Below are 24,197 nucleotides of genomic sequence, written 5' to 3'. Positions count from 1 at the left end.
GAGACATATCAAAATCCAAATACACTGGCCATGGTAACAGAGCTCTATAAAATGTGCGATGGTCTTATCTCCAACTTAAAATTAAAGAAGGTAGCTCAGTTTAAATGCAGAGCCCCCACTAGGTGTTTTGGAGAACAGTGGAGAAACCACGCCTCTCCCTTGTGCTTCCTCAGCTAAGACTTTAAACCCTCCATAACTCTTTCTAGCCAATTGTGTCTGTTTAAAGCGGATTCCGCAGTTACTTCCTCTCACAACTATAGTTCTTGTCAACTTGTGTTATGCATGGCTCAGGAGACAGATAAATAGGATACAGAGCCTTTCACCTCTAGGTCATCAGTTCAAACGTAGCCCATGTTCTTAGCGACCAAAAGTTGCTATCAACAGATGGCTTTTTGGACTCCTCAGTAAACCTCCATTCCATCTGCGTAAACCAGTATGTATTCCAGACCCAAAATCCTGCATTACCTTAAAAGGTTCTGCCATGGAGACAGAAAATGGAATTCCAGTCCTTATCCTAAAACAACTGTCCCCCAAGAATACAGAATATCCACATTTGCTTCTTCCCTTCTTTTAAACTTTAGAAATTCATAGTGCAAGACTGTAAGACAATGGAAGAATGGAAATATATTCTAAAAGGTTGCAAGCAGAGAAAGTCAAAAGAAAAGAGGTCTTTTTTTTTTTTTTTTTTTTGAAGACCAATGAAAGCTTTGCTGCATTAACAGACCTCAGTTGTCGTGGTTTAACCCCAACCAGCAAACAGGACCATGCAGCTATTCACTCATTCCCCCGCCCCACTCAGTGGGATAGGGGAGGAGAATTGGGGAAAAAAGAAAACCTTGTGGGTTGAGATAAAGACAGTTTAATAGAAGAGTAATGGAAGAGAAGATAATAATAACAATAATGATAAAAAATATACAAAATAAATGATGCAATACAATTGTTCACCACCCAATGATCAATTGCCCAGCCCGTCCCAAACACTGATCATGGATTCCTGTCCCTGCTGCCAACCCCTATTTATATACTGAGCACAGCATCTATGGTATGGAATATTCCTTAGGCCAGCTTGCCCTGTCTATGCTCCCTCTCAGCTTCTACAGGAAGCTGAAAAAGTCCTTGACTTTTGTCCTGGTTACACTGCTTGCATCATTATTCAACATTATTCTCATACTAAATCCAAACCATAGCAGCTACTAGATAGAAAATTAACTCTATCCCAGCTGAAACCAGGACATCAGTGAAGGTTTGTAAGAAAAGGTATCTTTGCCTAAAATAAACACTCCTCATTGTTTTGTTAAGACAGGGATTGTGAATGCTCATCTCTGACTCTTCCAGGAAACCTTCACAGCAAAACTTAGGAAAGTCAGTTTTGAAATTCCTTGTACCTGCACACACCAGCTATCAGGTCTTTGCACTGATGCTATGAATGTCCTTGCTACTGCTCAATCACTTGGTGATAAAGGCCAGATACGCTCAACTTTTTGGATTTGTTGCCTGCTAAGCCACAAGGAAATTACCATTTGAATTATACACAGGTTCCACGGGATAGCCACCTCTAGGCTGTATTACTGGGAATTGTAAGTCACGGGCAAAGTAGTAACTGTAGCGTAGCTAATGAAAGAGATATCTGAGCTGGAGCAGTAGCCTGCAGCAGAATCTAAACCTTCTGCACTCCATGTGATTTCAAGGTATGGTACATCAAAGCTATGGCATCTTCCCACTCCCTTAGATCTTTTTATGGTATGACAATGACATGTCCAAACCCCTCAATTTAGTATATCGTCCTTTGACTTTTAAGACTTCCTGCCTGGCAACTCCTTCCACAGGGAAATTATCATCTCTTAAATAATAGAAATTTAGTTTTAAAGAGTACTGATGATTACTCAGAAAGCATATCAACCATCAGTGGACTCTACAAAACTACTAGTGAACACGGAGTCAAAATGCCAAAAGTTTTCAACACGCTAAATGTAGCACACTCTGCAGACCACCTTGCAGAAGGAAGTGGTGTGATTCAGACCGGACACCCTGCAGTCTGTTCTCTGGCCCCAGTAGCAAGGGCATTGGACTGTTTACACCTTTCTGCTGAGCTGCTCCAAGAGCACTGCAACAACGTGCTGCCAGGTCAAACCAGTGTCCTTGTTCAAAGGAAACAGTGTATAGTAGTCAAGCTGGTAAGATCTACCACACTGGTTCACATCTAGCAAGTTTTGATTGTAATAAGAACCAGTGTAGTACCATAGCTATTAGGTTATTCTTAAAGCTCTTATATTTCTGCCAACAACCTCCCAGGCAGCATGCATGCACAGGTATCATGTAGCACATATGTCACTGTCAAAGGTGCATCAGATTTGCTGCAATACTGATTGATCTGACACGTATAGTAGATCTGACGCATCCTGAACATGTCTGCACGCAGGCTTTAGAGCTGATTTACTCATACACAGTGGCTGTTGTTGAGGATTTTCAGATGTCCAGCGGTATGGCAGGTGGTGTTGGCTACCCAGACAACAGAAATCCAGACAAACAGTCCAAAAGTAAATCTAGATTACACAGTAGTACTGTAGACACCTGGCTCTGCACAGCTAGTTCCAAAGGAAAACAGTCAGGTCCAGACAACCTTGTTAGCAGGAGCTCCCTGCAGCGGTGCCCGGCACACAAAGAGGCAATGACAACGATCATGAACCCAATAAGGGAAGACACAGAGCAATCGGTGTGACCAAGGCTGTATGAAAAGCAGGCAGGGATGAAGGTGGCAACGATGACGTAGAAATTAGAAAGAAGAAAACATCATCAGCAGCATTCCTGAGGTGTGTGTGCATGAGGTGCAAGGCAGCAGCATCAGCCCCAGAGGGACAGGATGACAGCTACAGAGGGGCAGGGGCAGCCAAGCTGCCATGGAGAGAGAACTGGGGATACTGGGGTTACTCAGAGGGCTCTGTGAGAACATGGAAAGTGAAGACACAACAGAGGAAGGAGCAAGTGGTCATGTACCAGTTAGAAACCATTATTCTAGAAATTTATTTTTAATTATGGTTTTAATTATTTTTTTAAACAAGTCAATTTGTCACAGAGGGGAAAAAAACCAAACCACAACACATTTTCTGCACTTCGTTCTCGTAGTCCCATGTACACAAAAGATTAGTACAGAGTTACCAGACAGGTCCAAAGAAAGTATATGGACTGAAATGTCCTTTTTTTCTTGGTTATGAATTTGATTTAAATATATCATGATAGATTAATTAGGTATTAATGTACTCTGAAAGATCTTTACTCCCTAAGGAACTTATTATTCTTGATTCTTGAACTGTTTCAAGTATTAAAAAAATAACACACTTCACATTTTGTAATCATAATTTCACTGCATGTCATACTCATTGAAGTAAACACTATTTTTCACAGCAATCACTAAGCTCCTAAAATTCTTTATATTTAATATAACATTTGTTCACTTGCAGTGACATTCTCTAAAGACAGACAAGGTATTACGAAAAGACTACACGTATCAAGCTACAGGACTTAGAATACTTACTTGTCTACATTAGTGTTCGCTATTCTATCAGTTTACTTACAAATGTTGTATCTTACTTGTAGAAATAAGTTCACTTACCTTTTTACATTCATCTGTTCTTTTAGTTTGCTGTACATTTCCAGCACTGCATAAAAACAAGCAGATTAACCCATGGATCTTATTGTGGCTTTAGTTAATAAAAGAGGAAAATACATACTGTAAAGGACAAAATAAACCATAGAAAAGGATATGCTAATTTTACCTTATTTAATCCCTATTGCAACATAAATGTGATAAAACTAGCAAAAAAAATAATCTAGAATGCAGCTAAGAAAGAAAAAAGAATCAAACTCTTAACAGCTTTTAAATGAAAAAGAATTAAGATTAAACAAGACAGTAGACATTATATCAAGCATATTCATTCACTTACTACATCCCATAACTTTATCTGCATTACCAGTCTATGACCTGTCTCCATTAAATGGCAACAGTACCACCTACTGTACTCATAACAAGTCAACAGCAAGATTTTACAAAGAAAAATTCTCAAATCTGTTTTACGCCAATATCACGAACAGGATAAAACCCTTATAGAGCTGTGTGCAATCCTATAATATTACCTTCCTGAAATATCATTTAGAGCCCTTACGTTTTATAAATAGAAGTCTGTAATGACACAGAGTTAAAAGTACAAAGCTGAAATAGAATCATTAGTATTTTCCCCAGAATTCAAACAGTAAAAAACACCCTCTTAAGCAACAAACACATTTTTCATCTTATTAAAAATATTACTTTATTTAAAGCTGTATGTGGCTACACTGCTTGCATCATTTATGTCTGTCTCTGTCTTCTCACAAAGTGGCATAATTTTTCTACGTCAAATATTGGAAAAGACATAGAACCTATATGTTGACATCTTTTTAAAACCTGGGGTTTTTTTTGTTAAACTGAATGTCACAGGAACACAAGTTAAAAAATAAAATTCTTTTCCATTTTGGCTATTGTGACTTACTTTATTTAATTTGCCATCGTATTTAGCTATAGGTCACTCACCTGGAAGACACAACTGTAGTTTTTCCACAACTGTTGTAATATTGCGTTGCTGAACTCTACATCGGATGATTTCCTCTGTTTGGGCTATCACCTTAGAGATTTAAAAAAAAAAAAAAAACAACAAAGAAAATCACAATTAAATTATGCAAATAAATTTAATTTCCTACAAATATCCATAATGCTCATATAGGAAGCACCATTTTCTCACCTCTTTCCCAGCATCCTGAAGCCTTCGGTTGGTATCAGTAACTTGGACCTTAAAAATAATTTTACCTTTGTTAGACAAATATGCATATATTGCCCTGATGTGACTGCTCACCCTTGTAATCAGATCATGCTTCATGAGAAACTTAGAACAAAGAAATGCAAATTCAAATTAACTCTACAGCTTGAACTTGAACTTTTGATCGCAAAGGGCTTTTGTTAACTTCAATTACTTATGACAGTTCTTTCTAACAGATTCTGTGGCAAACTTCTCAAATTTACTTGGGATTTTTGAACTTTCCTTGTTTCTGTAGGTCTGTCAAACAATTCAAATCATTGACCCAATTGACCACTGGTCCCTTTTTGATAACCTCAATGAGCTCTATGGGCCATTCATTGTCTGTAAGAAATGGTGATTGCATTTTATGGTAATTAAACATTCATACTTTGCTGAATGCAAACACTGGGTGGTTGATTAACATCAAACGTGGAAATCTCCAAACCACAGCAACATTTTAATGCTGCAGGTGCAGGCAAAGCTCGACCTCAGATTTTCCCACATAGTAAGTGACTCATTAGGTCATCATAATAAGGAAGCACATTCTAGTTTATTAAAAATCTCATTAATTTCTGAACAAAGATGCTCAATGACCTCATTGACGCTGTATTTGGTCTCTTGTTATCTGAATATCCTTTATATAATGCTCTTCTAATCATAACCTCTGATGAACTATGCTCATTCTGTCTGGTGCGCATATTTTGCTCTCAAAAGTGTAAAGAGAGCTAAAAGGGACGGATCTCATAATTCACTATTCTGCGTTCTGATTTGGGAGTAAATCTTAGTTCTCATTTCTAATGAAAACTACTAACTCCACCTACTCTCCTACTCATTATAGAAAATATACTTCTCATGCATAATTGCAGTATTTTTCTTTCTCTAATCAAGATTTTGGTTTTTTTAAGGTCTGACATGTAAATGCATGATTAGAAAAAGAGCAGTGTAAGAAATATTAGTTTTACCATTTGTTGTTCTTTACCTTCTGAGCAAGCCTTTAGAAAGGGCAAAATAATTTTGGTAACATTTTCTGAAAACATACATTTAAAAAAAATCAGAATTAGATCTACTAAAATATTCAGCCTTGTAAATGTAAATTACTGGATCAGGCAACACAGCTCTAATCACAAATCCTAAATAATCCACTTTTAAAAAACTGTTGCAAACAGAGTGTATGTGACAATCACTAAATTCTTATTCTTCAGGAAGAGTGTCAAGTTCCTTCTTTTAAATTAAAAGACAATGATATATGAAACTCTGAAAAACTAGTTCCTTACCTTTAATTTTTCTGCATCAGCCCTAACTTTAAGAAGTTCTGTAATAGCATCCACAAACCCCTGATGGTGAAAATTGCACATCTTTTCTATCTCCCTGTCATGGTTACGTATGCAGGCATCTAGTTTTTCCATAAACCTCTGATGTGCATTTGGTTGGTCATCATATACAGACCTGTTAAATACAAATAAGAAAATCAAAGTTTACTTTTCCCCCCTGTTAAAAATAGTATGCAAGGATCTTTATTGAAATCTCTCTCTGAAAAAGAAAAGCATGCAAACTTGATGTTACGGTGGCATCATTTGTGATCCACTCCACCAAAATCAGCATTAAACGAAAGAGATGGCGCAAAACTGAGAACTGAACCCAGCCCTTATGGCATTAATCCAGGTGCTTAACCAGTTACATCATGGTTGACCTGAGCCTCACTGCTCTGTTATTTATGCCCTAATGCTCAAATACGGGTACAAAAGAATCAGTTTCTCCGACCACCTCAAATAGCATGGATCGCTTTTCCATCAAATTCCACTCTTTGCTAAATATAAAGAAGTGCAAACATACAAATTTGCTTTTCTGGTATTCCTAACATCAGAGTTATCCAACTAAATCAGGGTTGGATGCTTTCAGGCAGAAGGACCGGAGCACTGAGCGGCAGCAGCCGGACCCCTGGCGGAAGGCAATCCCCACTGCTCCCTGACTCCTCCTGCCTGCGCTCAACGTCTCCCAAAGCAAAACCATGACATGCACACGCCTAAGGCTGCTACCTCAATAGGATCTAACTTTGAGGAATGGCTAAAATCAGGTCTTTTGGCCTCTTTTACTCATTGTTCAAATAGTACACTTACAAACCTCAAGAAGGAAACATGAATCCTGGAGAAATTACCACCCTAGCTTGTTGAGCTGCATCAGAAATACAAAGATGGGTGGAAAAATGCTCAAGCATAAGAGCAAGCAAAGGAGACGGGGCAATTTAAAGCTTTAGACTTTAGCAGAGGAAGCAAGAAAAGAGGTATTACAGAGAACTGTACTGGAAATCAAAGGAATGAAGTCTCTCAAGGCAGTTCCAAAATTTAATTAATAACTTGATATAGCAACAACAGCAAAGACAGGTAATTTTTGAAGCAGCTTTTCGGATAGAATGAGCGCAGTAATACGAGGATGATTTAGCCATACATATACAAACATGTTTGTACTGCAAACTACAAGCGTTCAAAAAAAATCAGGACTTCAAAAATCTTTAAACTGCTTTTTTTATCCTCTAATTTCCTTTCACAATTACAAAGTTTTCTCCAGAACCCTGTAAAGAGAAGCTGCTTTAAAAAATTTAAAAAAATAATCTTAAGATGGGAAAAAAAAAGGCTGAAGTTCTGATGATCTCAATGTTGCTTGCAGAAGTACAGTCTTAAATTCAAGACTTGGGCAACAGTGAGTCAAAGCCTCTAAACCTCTTGAGGAGAGAGAAAGCACTTCCCTCCTAGTCTTCTTGGAGAAGTATGACTTCCCATATTCTTCAAGATCCTCTTTTCTAACCAGACAGCTGGGCTCTGCCAAGATCTGGGGTCATCACCACCCGTTCAACAAACCTATAGCTGAGTGTCTGACAAGAACTTTGCCTTTCAAGGAAGAAAATGGTATAGAAGAAATTGAAAAAACTCTTTTAACTAGATTTTTCATCTTTTTTGAGTTCTTTTTGACCTTAGACAATATACTCAGAAAAGCAACTGAAGTTACAGAAATAAAGGTAATAAGCTGTCCTACATGCCAAAGGAAGAAAGCCAATTCCTAATAGCCTGCTTGCTACAGGTATTTTCTCAAGGAAAAATCTATTCAATAAAATATTCCTAGAATATCCCCCTTTTGCTTATGATAGGAAAATAAGGCTATGGTACTGAAAGGCAGGCTCTTTCCTCCAAAGTGTACTGGGAAAAAATATAAGATTGTTGACTCATGAAGTGGTTCACAAAGGGAAAAATACCCCTCACCCTTTCCACCACCGCAGTTTGAAATGACAGCTGGAAGAAGCAAATGGGTGACAGTGAGTCTCTCCTCCTGAGGTTCTTGTCTGACTGCCTGAAAAGGACCCCCTCGGGGCTGCCCAGGATGACTGAGGTTTAAAGGGCTGTGGTGGAAGACCATGGGTGACCCACACATGCCAGTGGGAAAAACCTGCACCCAGAACCTGGTGCTGGCTGAAGAGAGAAGCAGCAACCTGGCTTGGGAGGAAAGGAAGGTGCAAGACACACAGTGTTGAGTGAGCTCTCATTAGGCAACCCGATGTTCTGCATCTGAAGACATACCGGGAAGCATGTAGACCATATCACTGTTACCTGTAAAAAAATGGGGAACGGATGAGAAAAAGGTTCAACAACTGTGTTGTCATGCTCCAAAATACATGGTACAAGCTGGTTACATGAGTGCTGCTCTGTCTCTATAAGAGTCAGAGACATTAGAACCTACAGGGTGGACATAGAGGGACATCCACCTGCTTCCAGACTACCGTTCCTGGAGAAGAAATAAAAAGACTAGGAGGACCAGAGGCATCAGATAGCGCCTTTGCAGATGTCAGGCATGCACGAGCTTCTTCTGAATGGGCTGGACTCACCATCTATACTGCACAGGATGCTAAAGCAAAAACCAGAAAAAAAGTTCCATTTATACTGCTTCCTTGAGCCTTTTATTTAAGGGTGGAAGGAGTCTCCAAGTTTAGGTCTCCTTTGAATGTTCTCAAAGGGAAGTGAGAAAGGAGTATTATTATCACAAAGACAGGAGACGTCCACCTATCACTGTGTACTTGTAACTGTAAGTTGTGTAACACAGTGGTAAGTGAAAACAGTAGTAAAACACAGTAGACCAAAAAGACCTAAAACGAGAAAAAGACTGTAAAAAAGATGGTGCAAGAGGAACTCCATACTTGAGTTTGTACCACCAAACTTTCTTTGGTGTAGCAATGCACTGTCTTTTTGGACTTACATATTGCCTGATGACTTTGGGGTATCCAGCAGCTGCAGTTCAGCATGGCTGTGTTGATACCTTTTTATCGATTTCAGATCTGCCAACATTGGCAGACATACTGTTAAAATATTGAGAGAGGGAAATAACTACTGATCAGGAGATTTCTCTTTAAAATGTTATCAAACAATTGCAGACAACATAGCCAGAAATTCTGGAAGCGCACACGATGTAGCACAGGCAATACAGTATTCACTGTTATAAAATTCAGTATTTATTATTTTTTCTCAATATTAAAGCTACTTATACTTCAGTTTACTGATAATAAATAAAGTACTGATTGATAATTCTCACGGGTATTATCACAATATTTAATTCAAATTCATACAGGGAATAAATGTTTAAAATTGAGGGGGAAGAAATCAATACTCTGTACATCCCGATGCACTGCCTTAACCACAAGATTACCCTTCCTTATTAAAATAATAGTTACTATTTTATGTTCTGCCTTGTACTGTTTTCTGCAGGGATACTAATAAAATGGTGATCTGTGATCTAAAACAGCTCCTTAAGATTCACGAGCGGTATAAATTCCATATTAATTACATATGTAGACAGCTCCATCTTGTGGGAACAATTAAAAATCAACCGTCTTTAGCACACTAGTGAAAAAACTCGTGAGACAGAACTACTTACCTTTAAAGAAATACATCATCACAGTATTTAAAAGAAATTCACAAATTTAAAAGAAATTTGTATCACAACTGTCTGATCTATGTGAAAAGTATGAAGACGAATCAAACAAGTTTACTAACATCCTCTAGACTCTGTACTCTCCGGACACTGTACACACACTATTTCAGAGGCTTCAGAAGGAAGTCTGACCTAAAGCACTGGCCTTTTTGAGAGTGTATGTGCACTCAAGAGCCCTGCCATCTCTGACCATGGACAGAAATTAGGCTTTTTCTCAAAACTGCAAACACAACTGAGGTGACGCACGCCTGATTTACCCATTATGGAACACCATGCATAGTACAGTAAGGCTTATTTCTGATACTGAAGCTTATTTTCCATACATACATCTCAAAAATTACCTACACTTATCTAAATAAAGTAATTGCTACCTTTGAATAATTCCCTGAAGGTGTACATTCCAACAGAATATGGCACTGCAAGCAATCCTGATAGCAATTCCGCACTTTTCAGAGTTAAACTATCAGGCAGACAAATCACCATATTGCAATATCTTGGACAGAGACACAGAATCCTGAAAGCATCCTATAGCTAATTCTTTTAAATTACAAGACAAAACTAACAGAATTTACAACACACACACACACTTCTGCTGGGAAGAGAGTGAGGAAGTGGTAACCCTTCCAGATGCATTTCTTCAGGAAATGACTATTACATGCAATTACATCTACCCTAAAAATCTCTCTCTCTCACTTCAAGTTGCTTCACGTATGTCAGTGGGAAGTGCCATAAAAAGTGGCAAACATGCCTAGGCTATCAAGAGAAAATTTATAGGTTGTGCTGGTTTGTCTAAGATAGAGTTAATTTTCTTCATAGGAGCTAGTATGGGGCTATGTTTTGGATTTGTGCTGGAAACAATGTTGATAAGACTGCTGTGCAGTTATTGCTGAGCAATGCTTACACAGAGTCAAGGCCTTTTCTGCTCCTCCCACCACCCGACCGGTGAGTAGGCTGGGGGTGCACAAGAAGCTGGGAGGGGACACAGCTGGGGACAGCGGATCCCAACTGACCCAAGGGATATCCCATACCATATGACTTCATGCCTCAGTATATAAAGCTGGGAGAAGGAGGATGGGGGAGACCTTCAGAGTTACAGTGTTTGTCTTCCCAAGTAAGCGTTAAGCGTGATGGAGCCCTGCTTTCCTAGAGATGGCTGAACACCTGCCTGCCTCTGGGAAGCAGTGAATTAATTCCTTGGTTTGCTTTGCTTGAGTGCACAGCTTTTGCTTTACCTTTCAAACTGTCTTTATCCCAACCCACGAGTTTTTTTTCCTCACTTTTACCCTTACAATTCTCTCCCCCATCCAAACTGGGGGGGAGTTAGCAAGTGGCTGCATGGTGCTTAGTTGCCGGCTGGGGTTAAACCATAACACATGTGTAATACATAGTTCTTTCAATTTTTGTTTACATTTATATACTTCTGAATGAAGAACCCCAAGGATCCTCTTCAGCTTTATAGGGCCCTGAAGTGGGTCTGAAATACAGCACAAGTCTGAATGGAGCAAAACTAAAAGACATGGTCAGTTTGTATTACAATTGCTTTCAACCTGTGATCTATACAGCTAAAGGAACCTATAGACTACTAGTGGTTCATTAACATCATGAAACTCTGAAGAGTAAGCTTTCGCTCAGTATGAGTCTTCAAACTGGGGCGGGCGGGGAGAGACAAAATCACTGATGTTGAAGACAGAAGTTTGAACTTGATTTTGGCACAAAAAAAAAAAAAAAACAACCCCACAACATAACATCTTAATTTTCAATCTGGAATAAGAGAACATTAATTGAGTGACTAGTTACACATCCATACCATGAATCAGCAACAGGGCAGTTACTATTTCTATTTGTAATTGATGGGGCAAGCAGGGCACCCATGAAGACCACAAGCAGAGCTGAAAGGTTTTTCTGGTAATGTATAGCAGGTTATTTGTTTACATTTCCCAGAACTCTGTATATAGGCACACAGACCTTTTTTTCTGACTCATCCCAATAACTGGACAATATGAGTCATATTAATACCAGTCTAGGTAAAGACAAGATAGTGCAGAAAGTACTTGGACAAGGAAAAAATGAACGAGGAATAGTCAGAGACAGTTTAACTTAAACGAGAAAGATATCTCAGTCACTGGCTCAATTTTATTGCAATAGGGGTATTTTCACCTTGGCCTTTTCTTACCAGCTGGGCTAAAGGAAGAGAGACAAGCATAAATAGATTGGAATTCATGTCTCAAAAAATGAAGCACAATTTTCAGATATGCAACCATTTCCCAATTAGAGAAAAATCAAACAAGGTTACTTTATACCATAAAAAACTCCCTAAAATTTTTATTTTCAAAACACAATATGAAAAATACGTATTTAATTGGTCCTAACAATTTTTTGTGCTTGCATGCAAAAATCTATTGAAGCACCAGAGGGCACCATTCTACGCACAAAAATACCAGCCGTTGGGTAAGCAAAAAGGCTAATATCCAGAGAGCTAAAATTCAGTCAAGAATCATGAAACCTAACCTGCCACAAATTCCACCTGATCCTTTACAAAACAATACTTTAAAAAAATAAATTATCCTCAAATCATCATATAAATATTTTCTGTGCATGCAACCAGAACACAGGTCATCCCATTGCCTGAGTGCAAATGGGATTAAAAGACTATCACCATTTCACTAAGGAAGAGGGAAATAAAAAGTTACAGGTCAAAAAATGTCATAAGCCCAGAAATTAATTTAATACATTGACCAAACTACTGGAAAGGTAGGCAAAGGAAGTACGTATAGATCAGTAAGTGCAAAAGGAGAGGAGCCTAAAAATACTTTTTGAGAGTTCAGCAAATACCCCAGATTTGCTTTTTCCCTCCTCATCTTCACATCTACATCATCTTCCCACTAGAAAATGAGAATAATCAGAACCCCAAACACAACTTCCACTGTAATCTACTTGGTGGGAGTTTAGCATGGAAAAGTGAATTGCAAGAGTGATCAGAATGAGAACTAATTTTGTCCCTTATATCTATGGCAATAGTTGTAACTTTTCACTAGTAAGCAGAACTGCTCAGGTACTCAGGCTTCAGGCAAAAATGAACTTGAAAACTTTATTTTATTAAAAATAGAAGCTCCCTACTTTCATAAGAAAAATATTCAGAAGATAATATGAATTCCTGGTTGGTGATAAATAACTGTAAATTAAAAATAATTACTAAAACGGTCTATTAGATAAAGAAAAAAAATAACAAACCACTTTTGGGTTTTTTAAAAAAATCTATTCTTTCTTGAAGGTTTGGGGTTGGTTTTTTTTGTGCGCGTGTTTGGTTTTTTGAATGGGCAATGGTTCAATTTTTAACTGCAACCTATATTCAGGAGAAACATCTCTGAGCTTATGGAGCATTACTGTAAATTTTTTAGAGTGAACAATTCTCTTCCTAGTAATCATTTATAATAATAGGTTCTAACAGCAGCAGACTTAAAACAGATCATCTATTTAAAAAATAGCAAAAAAAAGTGTCAGAAAAATGAGAAAAAAAATACCAATCTTTTTACAGGACAAAGTAGCTCCTCACTAACGACTTGCCACCTTCCACCATTTTCACATACCCCCAGCCCATCCTGTTCTGCCCCATTTCTAGGATGAATTGCAGGTTCCCCACCCCTGCCTACATTGCCACAATGTCTTTCATTTCCTGATTACAAAAGACATATGAAGCAATTAAAAACTGTATACACACACTCCTTTCAGGGTACTGATAACCACTTAGTAAGTGCCAATCAGTTACATCGCCATGGATACTGTGCTGATGATGGGAATTACACATATCTGCACAATAGCTGTAGAAGTTTGACATGGAACGTAAGCCTGACCACGCAACTTCTGAACTGTAAGGGATGCAAGAAAAGAAGATTCATTTGTAGAGCTTCAGATTTAGCATTGGGGGAAAAAATAATTTTTAACTGATCACTTTGATCAGTTAAACCAAGTCACAAAAAAACCCAAACTCAGACATACAATTTTCATTCAATTTTTCAAAGTAATACTTAAAACAAAACACACACACAAACCAAGTCCCAAATGAAGAAACTGCGCTTGTGGAAAATCATGGTTTTAGAATTCATGTCTTGCTACCAAAGCCAATTTTGCACTGAGGCTAGAGATGCTCTCAACTAGCTCCCATACACAAATTGCAAGAAGTGTCCCAGAAGATGTTTGTTGTCTCCCTCCATTTATTATTTGATTAAAAAAAAAAAGATATTAAATAAAGTTATAAAATAAAATAATGTTTACAATTCAAATTTGTATGATGAGCTCAGTGAGACTGATGCAAGCACAAAACACTGACCATGTAAATTAAGATTTTGTCTTTAAAACAGACCTGTCATTGTGACTATAACCATGGCATCCCTAACCACGATACTGTATCACACACTCCATTTAAGTTGCAATTTCACAGGAAACACTGCAGAAACTTCCTTTGTCCTACAATATACAAAGATATTTTCTGTTTACACAAACTGCAAACTTTGTAGGGATTTTTCCATGGAGTAATTTCATATAGGTTTCTGCATACACCCTAAAAAGCTTTATAAAATAATGTCCAGGTGTTTCCTGTAATTCAACCGGAGTAATGGTAATAAGCACATTTCTTAAAACCTAAGCAACCCTTCTATGCCAGGAGCTACCTAGGGTCCAGTTCTGCCATCCTTATTCATAATTACACCTCACCACTCTATTTAAAAGATCACATTACATGCCAGAACGACATAGAACTCAAGCTATGGCCTAATCAGAGAAAAGATTTTATTAATCTTAGTGTAGCTGTTATGCTTTACTTGCCTGGTTTTCCTGGATGTGCCATTTCTGTGAATTGTTCTCACTAATAGTATCCTGTTTCTATGAGCAGGAAAGGGCTGAGTACAGTTTGTTAGTTAACATTACTTCCTATAAGCAGGGTCCATATTCTGTAGTAGCAGCACTACAGCAGTCATTGTTCATGCTGGATAAGCAATGGATCACGCTGATGGCTGTTAATGGACATCCTCTGCAGCGAAACATGAACTGATAATCAGTAAACCCAGATTTGCAATAGACTTCCTCCTTCCTGTTTTTACACTGCTGACCAAGGAGATGCCTCTTCCTGCTAAGCCTTTGTGCAACTTACTGATGTATGAAGCAAGAAACTGAAAAACAAGTGCTGCACGGCTATTTTTTTTTCCAATTTTGTGTTGTAATAGTAGATAAAAAAAGACAGTGAAGAAAATGCCAGCTTCACTCACTTTGGTACTAGCTATTGCCATGTAACAAAATGCCAAGTTTGGCCATCTGTTTCATTTACCTAAACAGATACAGTGGACATAGTTGGGACCTATGCTATTTCACAGAAAATAAAATAAGAAACTGAAGTCCATATAGCAATATTCTTATCTTCCCTTAATATTTCCATAGACTGTAACATAAATTGTTCCATTTTAGGAGAAATGGATTCACCTATAAATGAAATTGTGAGCTCCTAAGTTCTTTTTGAAGATTTTTCTCAGATTTTATTTACGCATGTCCCAGAAATAATCAGCTATCTACTACAACCTAGTGCTAATCTGTCTTCTTTATCTGGGGCACTTTAGACAATCTTCAAGATAAATGCATACCAATTGTTTCTGTAGAGCTTTTGTGAGACATATGAAAACAGAACAGAATATTTAATGTCACAAATGTCTAAATTACTTATTTCAACAGGCTTTGATAACCAACACTACAAAGATGTAAATATATTATTTTAGAAATCAAGAAGTACCAGATTAAATAAAATATCCAATAATTAAAGTTTCAAAACCAGTTAGATTAAGAACGTACTCTATTCAACACAGATCAAAGCAGATAATTCTTCGATGTGTCGCATTCCTCTGCAAACATATAACTAAAGCATGTATTTTCCAATATTTTTCTATTACTATTTTTTATTAACTCTATGAGCTCACATAGCCTATACATCAAAAAATCATGTATTTTTCTCATGCAAATCAACAGCCTGTACTATATATCCTTTGCACATGCACATCTCCCAGGATCACTGAAGACAATCAAAGATGACTTTTAAGAAAGTTTGGGTTTAATTCAAAAGCCCAACGAAAACTAACTCACAGTGTTTTTCTCTGTTATGAAGCAATTAACAGTGTTGAAGCAACTGACTTCTACTACTCTTTGTTACCTTACTCCAGTCCTCTACCTGCTCGATAAACGGACTAAGCAAGAGAAAAATCTGTTCATGCCTTAGGGAAAGGTGACACTCCAGCATGCCACAGAAACTCCACATTTCAAGAAGAGGTAGCATGCATTGGCTACCTGATTACAGCTTCCTACGTTTACGAAAGAAAACAGAACAAACATACTGTATAAAACAATATCAACTATGCCACTTTCATGTTGAAATTAACTCAGAAGAAAACGTTGCCTTGCTCAAATCAATGGGGTAGAGATCCTTCAAAGTCACTACACTTAAGAAAGTGTACAAACTGGGAAAGTCCCAGCGAGAGCTGCTACCACCAGAAACATCTAAATGCCTGTAATAGAAAGCAGAGTTAGAGTGCATTAAAATTGAAGTATGTGACACTTGAAAGTTTAAACACTTCTTTTTGAAGCTGAAATGTCTCAAAAGTATCCCCCTAGGTACACATACTACAGTATATGCATTGTTAATTTAGTATTACTCTGATTCATGGGAGAATTGCAGGTTACACTCACTGCAGTTTTGCAAGCAAATTACTTTCTCCAAGACATAGTGAAAATCCTGCTCACAGTATTAGAGCTGACCACCTTTCTCATCCTATAACCAAAAAAAAAAAAAAAAAAAAAAGTCCCACAGCCCCCTTTACAGGTCCCTATTGCAGAACTGTTCAATGACATCTTTTAGGTCTTCTCTGTCAAACCCCAAGTCTTCCCATCAAGGCTGATGCACTCTAAAACCTACTTCTTTCCTTATAATACCTCCGTCAGTGATTGTTCCCTACTAGTTTGGTATTACTGGCAAAGGTTGAGGCACAGGAAGGGCTTCAGCCAGGCTCCAGGAGGGATCGTTAACTCCTTCCTGCATAGGACACACTCTGTCAGGCATACAAATAATTCCTTAGTAGACATATACAAGATGAGGAAGAGATGCATTGTTGAGCACACTTTAAGCTGAACATCAAATTGAACATGATGTCATTGTTACACCAAGGTCTGTGGTGACAGGGATTAGGCTTGGGCATTTCAACTATCACCAGATAATAGCCAGAAAGACTGGCAAGAGCTAGATTTTAAAACTAGCCATAGCAAGCCCTTCAGTAAGATAAAATCTAATGTGATTACTTGATGCTGATGCAAAGCTAGGTTGATGTTTTTGAAAGAGTTAATACTTAGTAGTTTACTACAACCCACAGAAATAGTTTCCTATTTGCGAACCCATTCCTGGCATCATCTTAGAAGCATTATTTAAGAAATATCAATCCTCATAGATTTTTATGAGCTCATTTTAGTAGTATAATCCATAAAATGCAACGTGACAAAACTTGCTTAACTGCAGTTGCTGTAATTTCAGCCTTGTGTGTGCAAGCACTCTAGCACTTCTACATCAAAAATAGGCTTATATTTAATTGAATTATGCTAAGGCTCCTCAGGTAGATGTCTGTATTGAGGAAATTGCAAAGTCTCAGAGCCATGGTTCAGCAATGCACACAGAAAGCTGGAGTACAGTGTATGCTGTTGGCTTCCCCATTCAGCAATGCACACAGAAAGCTGGAGTGTATGCTGTTGGCTTCCCCCAAAAAATCTGCAAGAAAGTAAGTACCCGTGTGACTGGCATTTGTGAAGGACGTAAAATTATGCATCTCCTATGCATACAGCAGGTCCAAAATCTGGGTCAACAGACACTAAACAAAATCAGCTTGAGGAATAAGTCGATGAAGAAACAACATGAATAACAACTGGCTTTCCTGAATTTAACTGATGTAACAGTGAATAAGTTGTTCATATGATGAGAAGGCTAAGTTTAGATGAGACACAATGATACAAACTGCATGAACCACCTATCAAGTACACTATTCTGGATCTCTTGGCAGATGATCCCTCTATTTTGAAAGCTTTAATGTATTTTGAAACATGTTTCCTAAACATGGGAACAATTTCAAGCTCTTTGGTAATGCTTGTGAAATTGGAGAGACCTATTTCAGAAGTATTCTTCACATAGGTTGCAAGTTAGGTTAAAGCTTCACTTGGCAGTTGCCCATTTAGAAAACACTGCAAGAACTGAGTCAGAAGCTGATGCATGAACACTTACAAAGATCAAGATAACCTGATTTGCAGACACGTATATCATGACAAACTTAATCAGCATTGAAGCTAAAGATTTTTTGCAGAACAGAAAAATGCAGGGCATATATTATTACCCACAAACACTTCCAGGCTTTGTAAAAAGCAGAGAAGTACTATGTTGAAACTTGCAGCAATGGAAGCAACTCCTCACCTTCTTCTAAAATATTTTTTGCCACCAACGGCAAATCAGCCTGAAATATCAGGCTAGCGTACAGAAAAATCAGAACTGCAGTTCTGCTGCTGAATATATAAATGCCAGATTAATCAGTTTACAGCACATACTCTTTTTGTGCTGTTTTGACTCCATGTAATGGACTAGCGATAAAAAAATATTGCTCCTTCATAGCAATATACATGGAGATACACCTGCTCACATAGACAGTTGCTTTATCTGCCTGTTGACTTTCAACTTAAACACTCAGAATATCATCAAATCCTGCACCAAGTAACAAAAGCTGCAACCGACTCTACAAGCCAGCCACCGGTTTTTCAGGGTACACTGTTCCCAGCAAGCAGGCCATTCTCCTTATTCTACAGCAGCCCCGTTGCAAAATAGGAGTTAGTTATTATAATAAAGATAAACTGATACATATATTTACATCAAAGTACACTCTGTGACCTGATCCAAAAAAAGACCACAGCTAACACAAATGGAATTCCTAGTTCCTTTGGGCTACTTTGTAACTTCAGTTTGAAAGGGAACCAGGAATGAAACACATTAACTGAAAACTGAGCAGGGCTTGAAGACAGACCATTAATGAACATACAGACTGCGGATTTTCAAACCATAAAAATAGCTTACAATATTGTAAAACTTTATCATACTATCTGAAATGGAAATACATGATCAAACTATTTCAGTTCTGATTCAAAGCATTGGTTGCTCACCTCAGAGTCTTCTATATTTAAAACAAGACGAACCTATAGACAAAAATGCGAATTGCTGGCTCCTAATCCAAAACCAAATAATGAAAACACAGACAAATGCTTTCAGACAATCATACCTGACAAGTAAGACCACAGGGCAAAAATGAAGGCAACCACATTTTGTCATTGGATAACCACATCACAAATCCCAACAGCCCATAGGCAAGTGCTCAGAAAAATATTTCCCGGCCTGCGACTGTGTTAATGCTGTACTATCTTCCCACATCTAGAGAAGTCATTCACACTGCCTATGCTACTGCTTACTAGCTATTCTGCTTAAAGACACAGAATCATGCCTGCTGGTAATAATAGTGTACACCTTCAGCAAAACAAGTTACATTGAGGCTTCAGAACATGCTGTCATACTCCAAAGGGTATTTTAGGTGCTTTGCTCACTTGGCTTTGGACAGGCACCCTCAATGGACACAAGAATGACTCCAAAATACAAATTACGGCCCCCAATCTGGGCAAAGCACCTGCCGTTGCAAAACGTACCACAACTCAGCAAAAACAGCAGAATTAGACTCTCACTCCATATTTCTACCTCTGAATTTTCTCAGAACCCTTGATCAGGAAAGGACAAAACAGTCTTGCTTGGACAACTGCTGCTACCTTGACTTCCTCAACTCATTCCTCTAATGATGCCTTACTGAAGTGTGCCTTTTACCTTCAGCTTGATTGCAACACAAGGACAGAAGTTCAGGATGAACAGTTATCAAACACTTCTAACACTTCACCCGTACTCATTTATGAAGCTCACAACAAATCTACATCCTACCTCCAAACTCTGTTCAACCGAAATAAGAAAAAAGCAGCACCATGCAGAAGTGATTTTGCTTTGCAGCTGGGTGGCCCAGTGCTGCTTTTACCAGTGCAATGCAGTCCTAGGTCAGTGGAAGGTCACCACAGCATATTGCAGCATCAGACAGAAACGCATCAACTTAACGGTGCTTGTTGGTGTGATTCCTGTAGCCAGAAACAACATGCCACCGAGATGTCTTCATAGGAGACCCTCTAATAACTCTGCAAAGAAGTTTCACGGCCAGTACCTAGAAGATGCTCTAACATCTACCAGGCAACAGCTTGGTGATGACAGATTTCAGGAGCAGAGGAATAGAGAAGTTGCTTAAAAGCACATTTACACTGACTTCTGAGGAGCACTTTCTAGGCTGCAACTGTGGGTAAAGGCCACAGCATACATCCCACTTACAGATACACCAACAGACATAGCACCTCCTTATCGACTTCACCTTAGCTACACATTTGCCATCATTGATTCCCCCATAATTTTTAAATTTTATTTTACTTTTGTGTTAGTCGTTTAGTCAACTGATTGTGGGCACGGAGGTACTCCTTTGACAGGCTGTGCATGGGGATCACAGAACAATGCAGAGTCGGTGATGCAAAGCTCATGAGATGAAGTGTTCAGAAAAAGTCTACCATATGCTTATGCAATACACTGCCAAGCGAGAGTTTAAGAGTTAACTCATTTATTTTAAAAAGGGATTTGAAATATTACACATTACCACAAGCTCAAAGAGACTCATAAATATAGTGTAGCAGGACACTGGCATAACAACAGCTTCTATTCTGTTGAGCTCCACTTTGACCTATTTCAACCAACATAAAACTAACTAACCAGCAGATAAGGTCAATTATTTTCTTATGAATATAATTTATCTTACTAATTACCCTGGCATGTCCAACAGGGTATTCAAGAAGTGTGAAGACACTTTTAAAAATTCACTCTTGAGATTTTGTTAATATGTATTTATATGGAGTTCAGTGAGGGCCTTAAAGTCTTTTGTTACTAACCTTTTAATATATTTATCTTTTTTGTGGAGAGGGATATGGGAATTGCCTTTCTTTCTTTTTGTCTTTTTCCTTTATGAAGATTAGAAATGCGATGACAACTCTCCCTGGTTTTGCAAAGACCAACCTTATATATATGACATGAATTATAAGGTATTAACATGTTATATAAGAAGGTGAGAGTGACAAGCCTTTAACAGGTGTTGTCATTAATCTCATTTAGTCAGCCATTAAAGCTAGAAAGATGTTGATAAAAGTTTCAGTCTGCTGAAAACAAATTAATCCTGGCCTGCTATATACACAGTCTGCCCATTTAATGAAAGCCATGTTATACAGTTGATCTAAGTCTCATTTATAAGGATTCAGTGTTTACACTAAATTTAGAGATGCAAGTTAAATACCAGCAATTTTGAATCAATAAATTCATCCACTTAAAATTTTAAAAGAAAATTAATTTTATCAAATACAATACGAATTAATTTAATCAAATACAGTATCTTCAGTTTATATTTCCTGAGATACAGAGCGACCTTTAGGAACTAACTTATTCTCCTAAATAGTAATTAATTAAAATAATTTAATCAAATACAATCTCTTAATTTTCTATTTCTTGAGATGCAGAGCAATCTTTAGGAGCTAACTTACTCTCCTAAACAGTAAATAAATCCAGTTGTTCTAGCTGCACCATGATTCCTCCTATAAAAGACCTATACGTGGGTGGATCTCAGCAGTAGAAAATCACCTGCAGGATCAGTCTGTATGTTGGTCTTTATTGGTAAATTACACACAAAAACATTATATATCAATTTATGCTATTATTTTTTATATCATAAGCACAAGTGCTGCCACTCCTCTAGCAGGATAGGAAACAGCACCCTGGCAGAGACAGCTATACCAAACTAGCAAACAAAACACTCAACAAGAACAGAAACGTGTTTCCATGGAATCTACATACAGCCCACAAAAAAACCTATACTTCCTTTGTGAAGCATGGATGCATTAGGAAGATATTAAGATCTTGATGTGAACAATTAAGGATGAGTTAGAGCTTGCATATCCTACAAGCTTCAGCATTTAGTATTACCTCATGCTACTTATCTGAACTGCTCACCTCAAGCCCTTTGTTTTGTTCTGCTATTTAAGTAGGTATGTTGGTACTTTATTTCATGTCACGATGCTATAAATGTTCTCCCAGCATTACAGACCATAGATTACAAATATATTCCATTTCACATAATGAAATTAATGTAAGTTCAGTCATTACATGAGACAACTGGCATCAATGACTTCCACGACTGGAAATCGATGGATCATTATGTTGTAGCCTTGCGCAACTGCATGTAGAATTACTCAACTCATTTCTTTGATTTCTGCTATTTAGCAAGTAAAACCTAGATCTTGTGCAAAAAGAAATAATGCTCCATTTTACGTTCACACTTTTGTTCATTGAAACAGATCTTGAAATTGTATGTGGCATTTTAGGCTTTTAGTTTTACACAGCAATTCACAAATTTTACCAGGCAAGCTGAACAGATTGCTACAGTTTTGATTTTAAACACTGCCGTTCTTATAAAGCAGCAGCATATATCTGTGACCTTGGCTGGACTTTCTTCAAAACACTCAGCCAGGTGTAAGCATTCTTTAACCTTTTTTATTATTATTATTATTTGCAAATGAACGCTAGAGGCTAAATCAGACCAATGTGCACTTCTTTTCTAAAAATTCTGAAAGTCAGCAATGTAAAACTCCCCTTCTGAAAAGTGAGTAAGATAACAAGATAGATGATACACAAATAGAAAAAGAAAGGACAGGAACATGTAAAGAAATTAAGAAACTAAATGTTCATATTTATAAAAACTTTGACACATTTTAAATGTTCAATCTGGATAAGAGATTCATATTGTCCCTTTCTGCTTTGACATCCCTCCCTCATCCACACTCATGGCTCCCAAACATGTCTTCTTCCACTGTGCAGCCTGATTCTCTGTATGTCCTTTACATAGGTTCCTCTGATATAAGCTCGATACTGGAGATGGTAGGGAAACTGCAATTACATTTAATATTTTGTTGCTAAGTTTTTTGTTTTGGTGTGTTTTTTGCAGACATCAGCTCCAACCTGTCTAGGCTTGTTAGCTGAAACATGGCTCAACTGCCTCCAGGGACAACTTAAGCCTGAAAGCATCTCAGCTACTTTCTCTCAACTTGAACTCACAAACTCTCACAGGTGAAGCTCCTTGTAATGCTCAACTTCAACACCGCTGTACTCTATTCCCAACACTGGCTGTGTTTAAGGAACAGTAAGGGGAGAATAGACCACGGTTTGCTCTGAGCTGGCCTCAAAGACCAGGCTGACCTGGCTAGCAGCCCCTGGGTGATGTGTGGGCCACCCCACCACACTCCCCATCCGGGCTCTTTGAGGACTGATTAGCCCCAGCCTCGCACAAATGCCCAGGCTGCCACCTCCCACACAGCCCTCAGCGCTGGAGGATCTACAGCAGACATAGACAGCCAACTACAAAATAATTCGCTGCTAAGTGCAAAACAACCCATTGCACGTGCAACATACATTCCTCTTCCGCCAATTCTTGACATCACATTCCCCATCCATGTACCCCACATTCGCCCTTTCCCGGCACTGCCCACGCTCTCCCTGCTCCAGGGGAAGCCACCAGCGCCCTGCAGCATGCTGCCACACAAACCGCCTTTTCCAGTTCCCTGCACACAGGCTCTCCATATCTTCCCAAAGAGATAATATGCAAATTCACGTCTCTCGCCCCGGCTTGGCAAGTGTCCGTGCTTTTTCACTTCTTTCAGACATCTCTAATCTCTGAGCATGACCACAGCTCCAAGGTGAAGATCCCCTTTCCCCGTTCTCCTCCTCCATGCCCCGATCCACTCCCTCCAGGCCCTCCCCTTCTCTCCCCAGCTCAAACTGAAGGGCACTGACATGCTTCCCTCTAACAGAAAAGACTAAGCAAAACCTTTTCTTCAACATGCAGGCTACGCCATTTGGCAGTATGTGGAACTGGAGGGAAAATGAAAAAAAAAAAACAAAAAAACACAAACCAAAAAACACTTAAGTCATGGCATTTCAGAAATGCTCTGAACTTGTCACATTTCCAGAAGGAACCTGACCGGGGCAGGAGATTTCAGACTGCATTAGGAAAGGCTGCATGTAGACCAGCCTTGCAGTCACTGATGCAAACCCACCCACTATAAGGTTTCGGTCCCGTTCTCAGCACAGACCCGGGGGGTACCGGCACACCCCGGGGAGATGTCCGATGTCCAAGGCGGGGGCAGGAGCCTCTCCCTGTCCGGGCGACGGAG

At 38.5% G+C, this 24,197-nt stretch overlaps 1 protein-coding gene across 1 annotated transcript in view; it reads right to left on the bottom strand.

Annotated features, from left to right (window-relative positions):
- EXOC6 (exocyst complex component 6) overlaps positions 1 to 24,197 on the bottom strand; it is a 95,640-nt gene that overhangs the window by 68,777 nt on the left and 2,666 nt on the right. Inside the window, exons 2-5 of the mRNA XM_009888686.1 lie at positions 6,101 to 6,272; positions 4,773 to 4,820; positions 4,565 to 4,655; positions 3,611 to 3,656 (exon numbers count right to left, since the gene is read on the bottom strand). Of these exons, the coding sequence (XP_009886988.1) occupies positions 3,611 to 3,656; positions 4,565 to 4,655; positions 4,773 to 4,820; positions 6,101 to 6,272 (357 nt within the window). The remainder of the gene's footprint in view (positions 1 to 3,610; positions 3,657 to 4,564; positions 4,656 to 4,772; positions 4,821 to 6,100; positions 6,273 to 24,197) is intronic.

The sequence above is a fragment of the Charadrius vociferus genome, unplaced genomic scaffold (assembly GCF_000708025.1).
Source record: "Charadrius vociferus isolate BGI_N301 unplaced genomic scaffold, ASM70802v2 scaffold436, whole genome shotgun sequence".
In the NCBI taxonomy this organism is placed as follows: domain Eukaryota; kingdom Metazoa; phylum Chordata; class Aves; order Charadriiformes; family Charadriidae; genus Charadrius; species Charadrius vociferus.
Note: the sequence above shows the minus strand (reverse complement) of the source record. Positions and strands in the feature narration are given on the sequence as shown.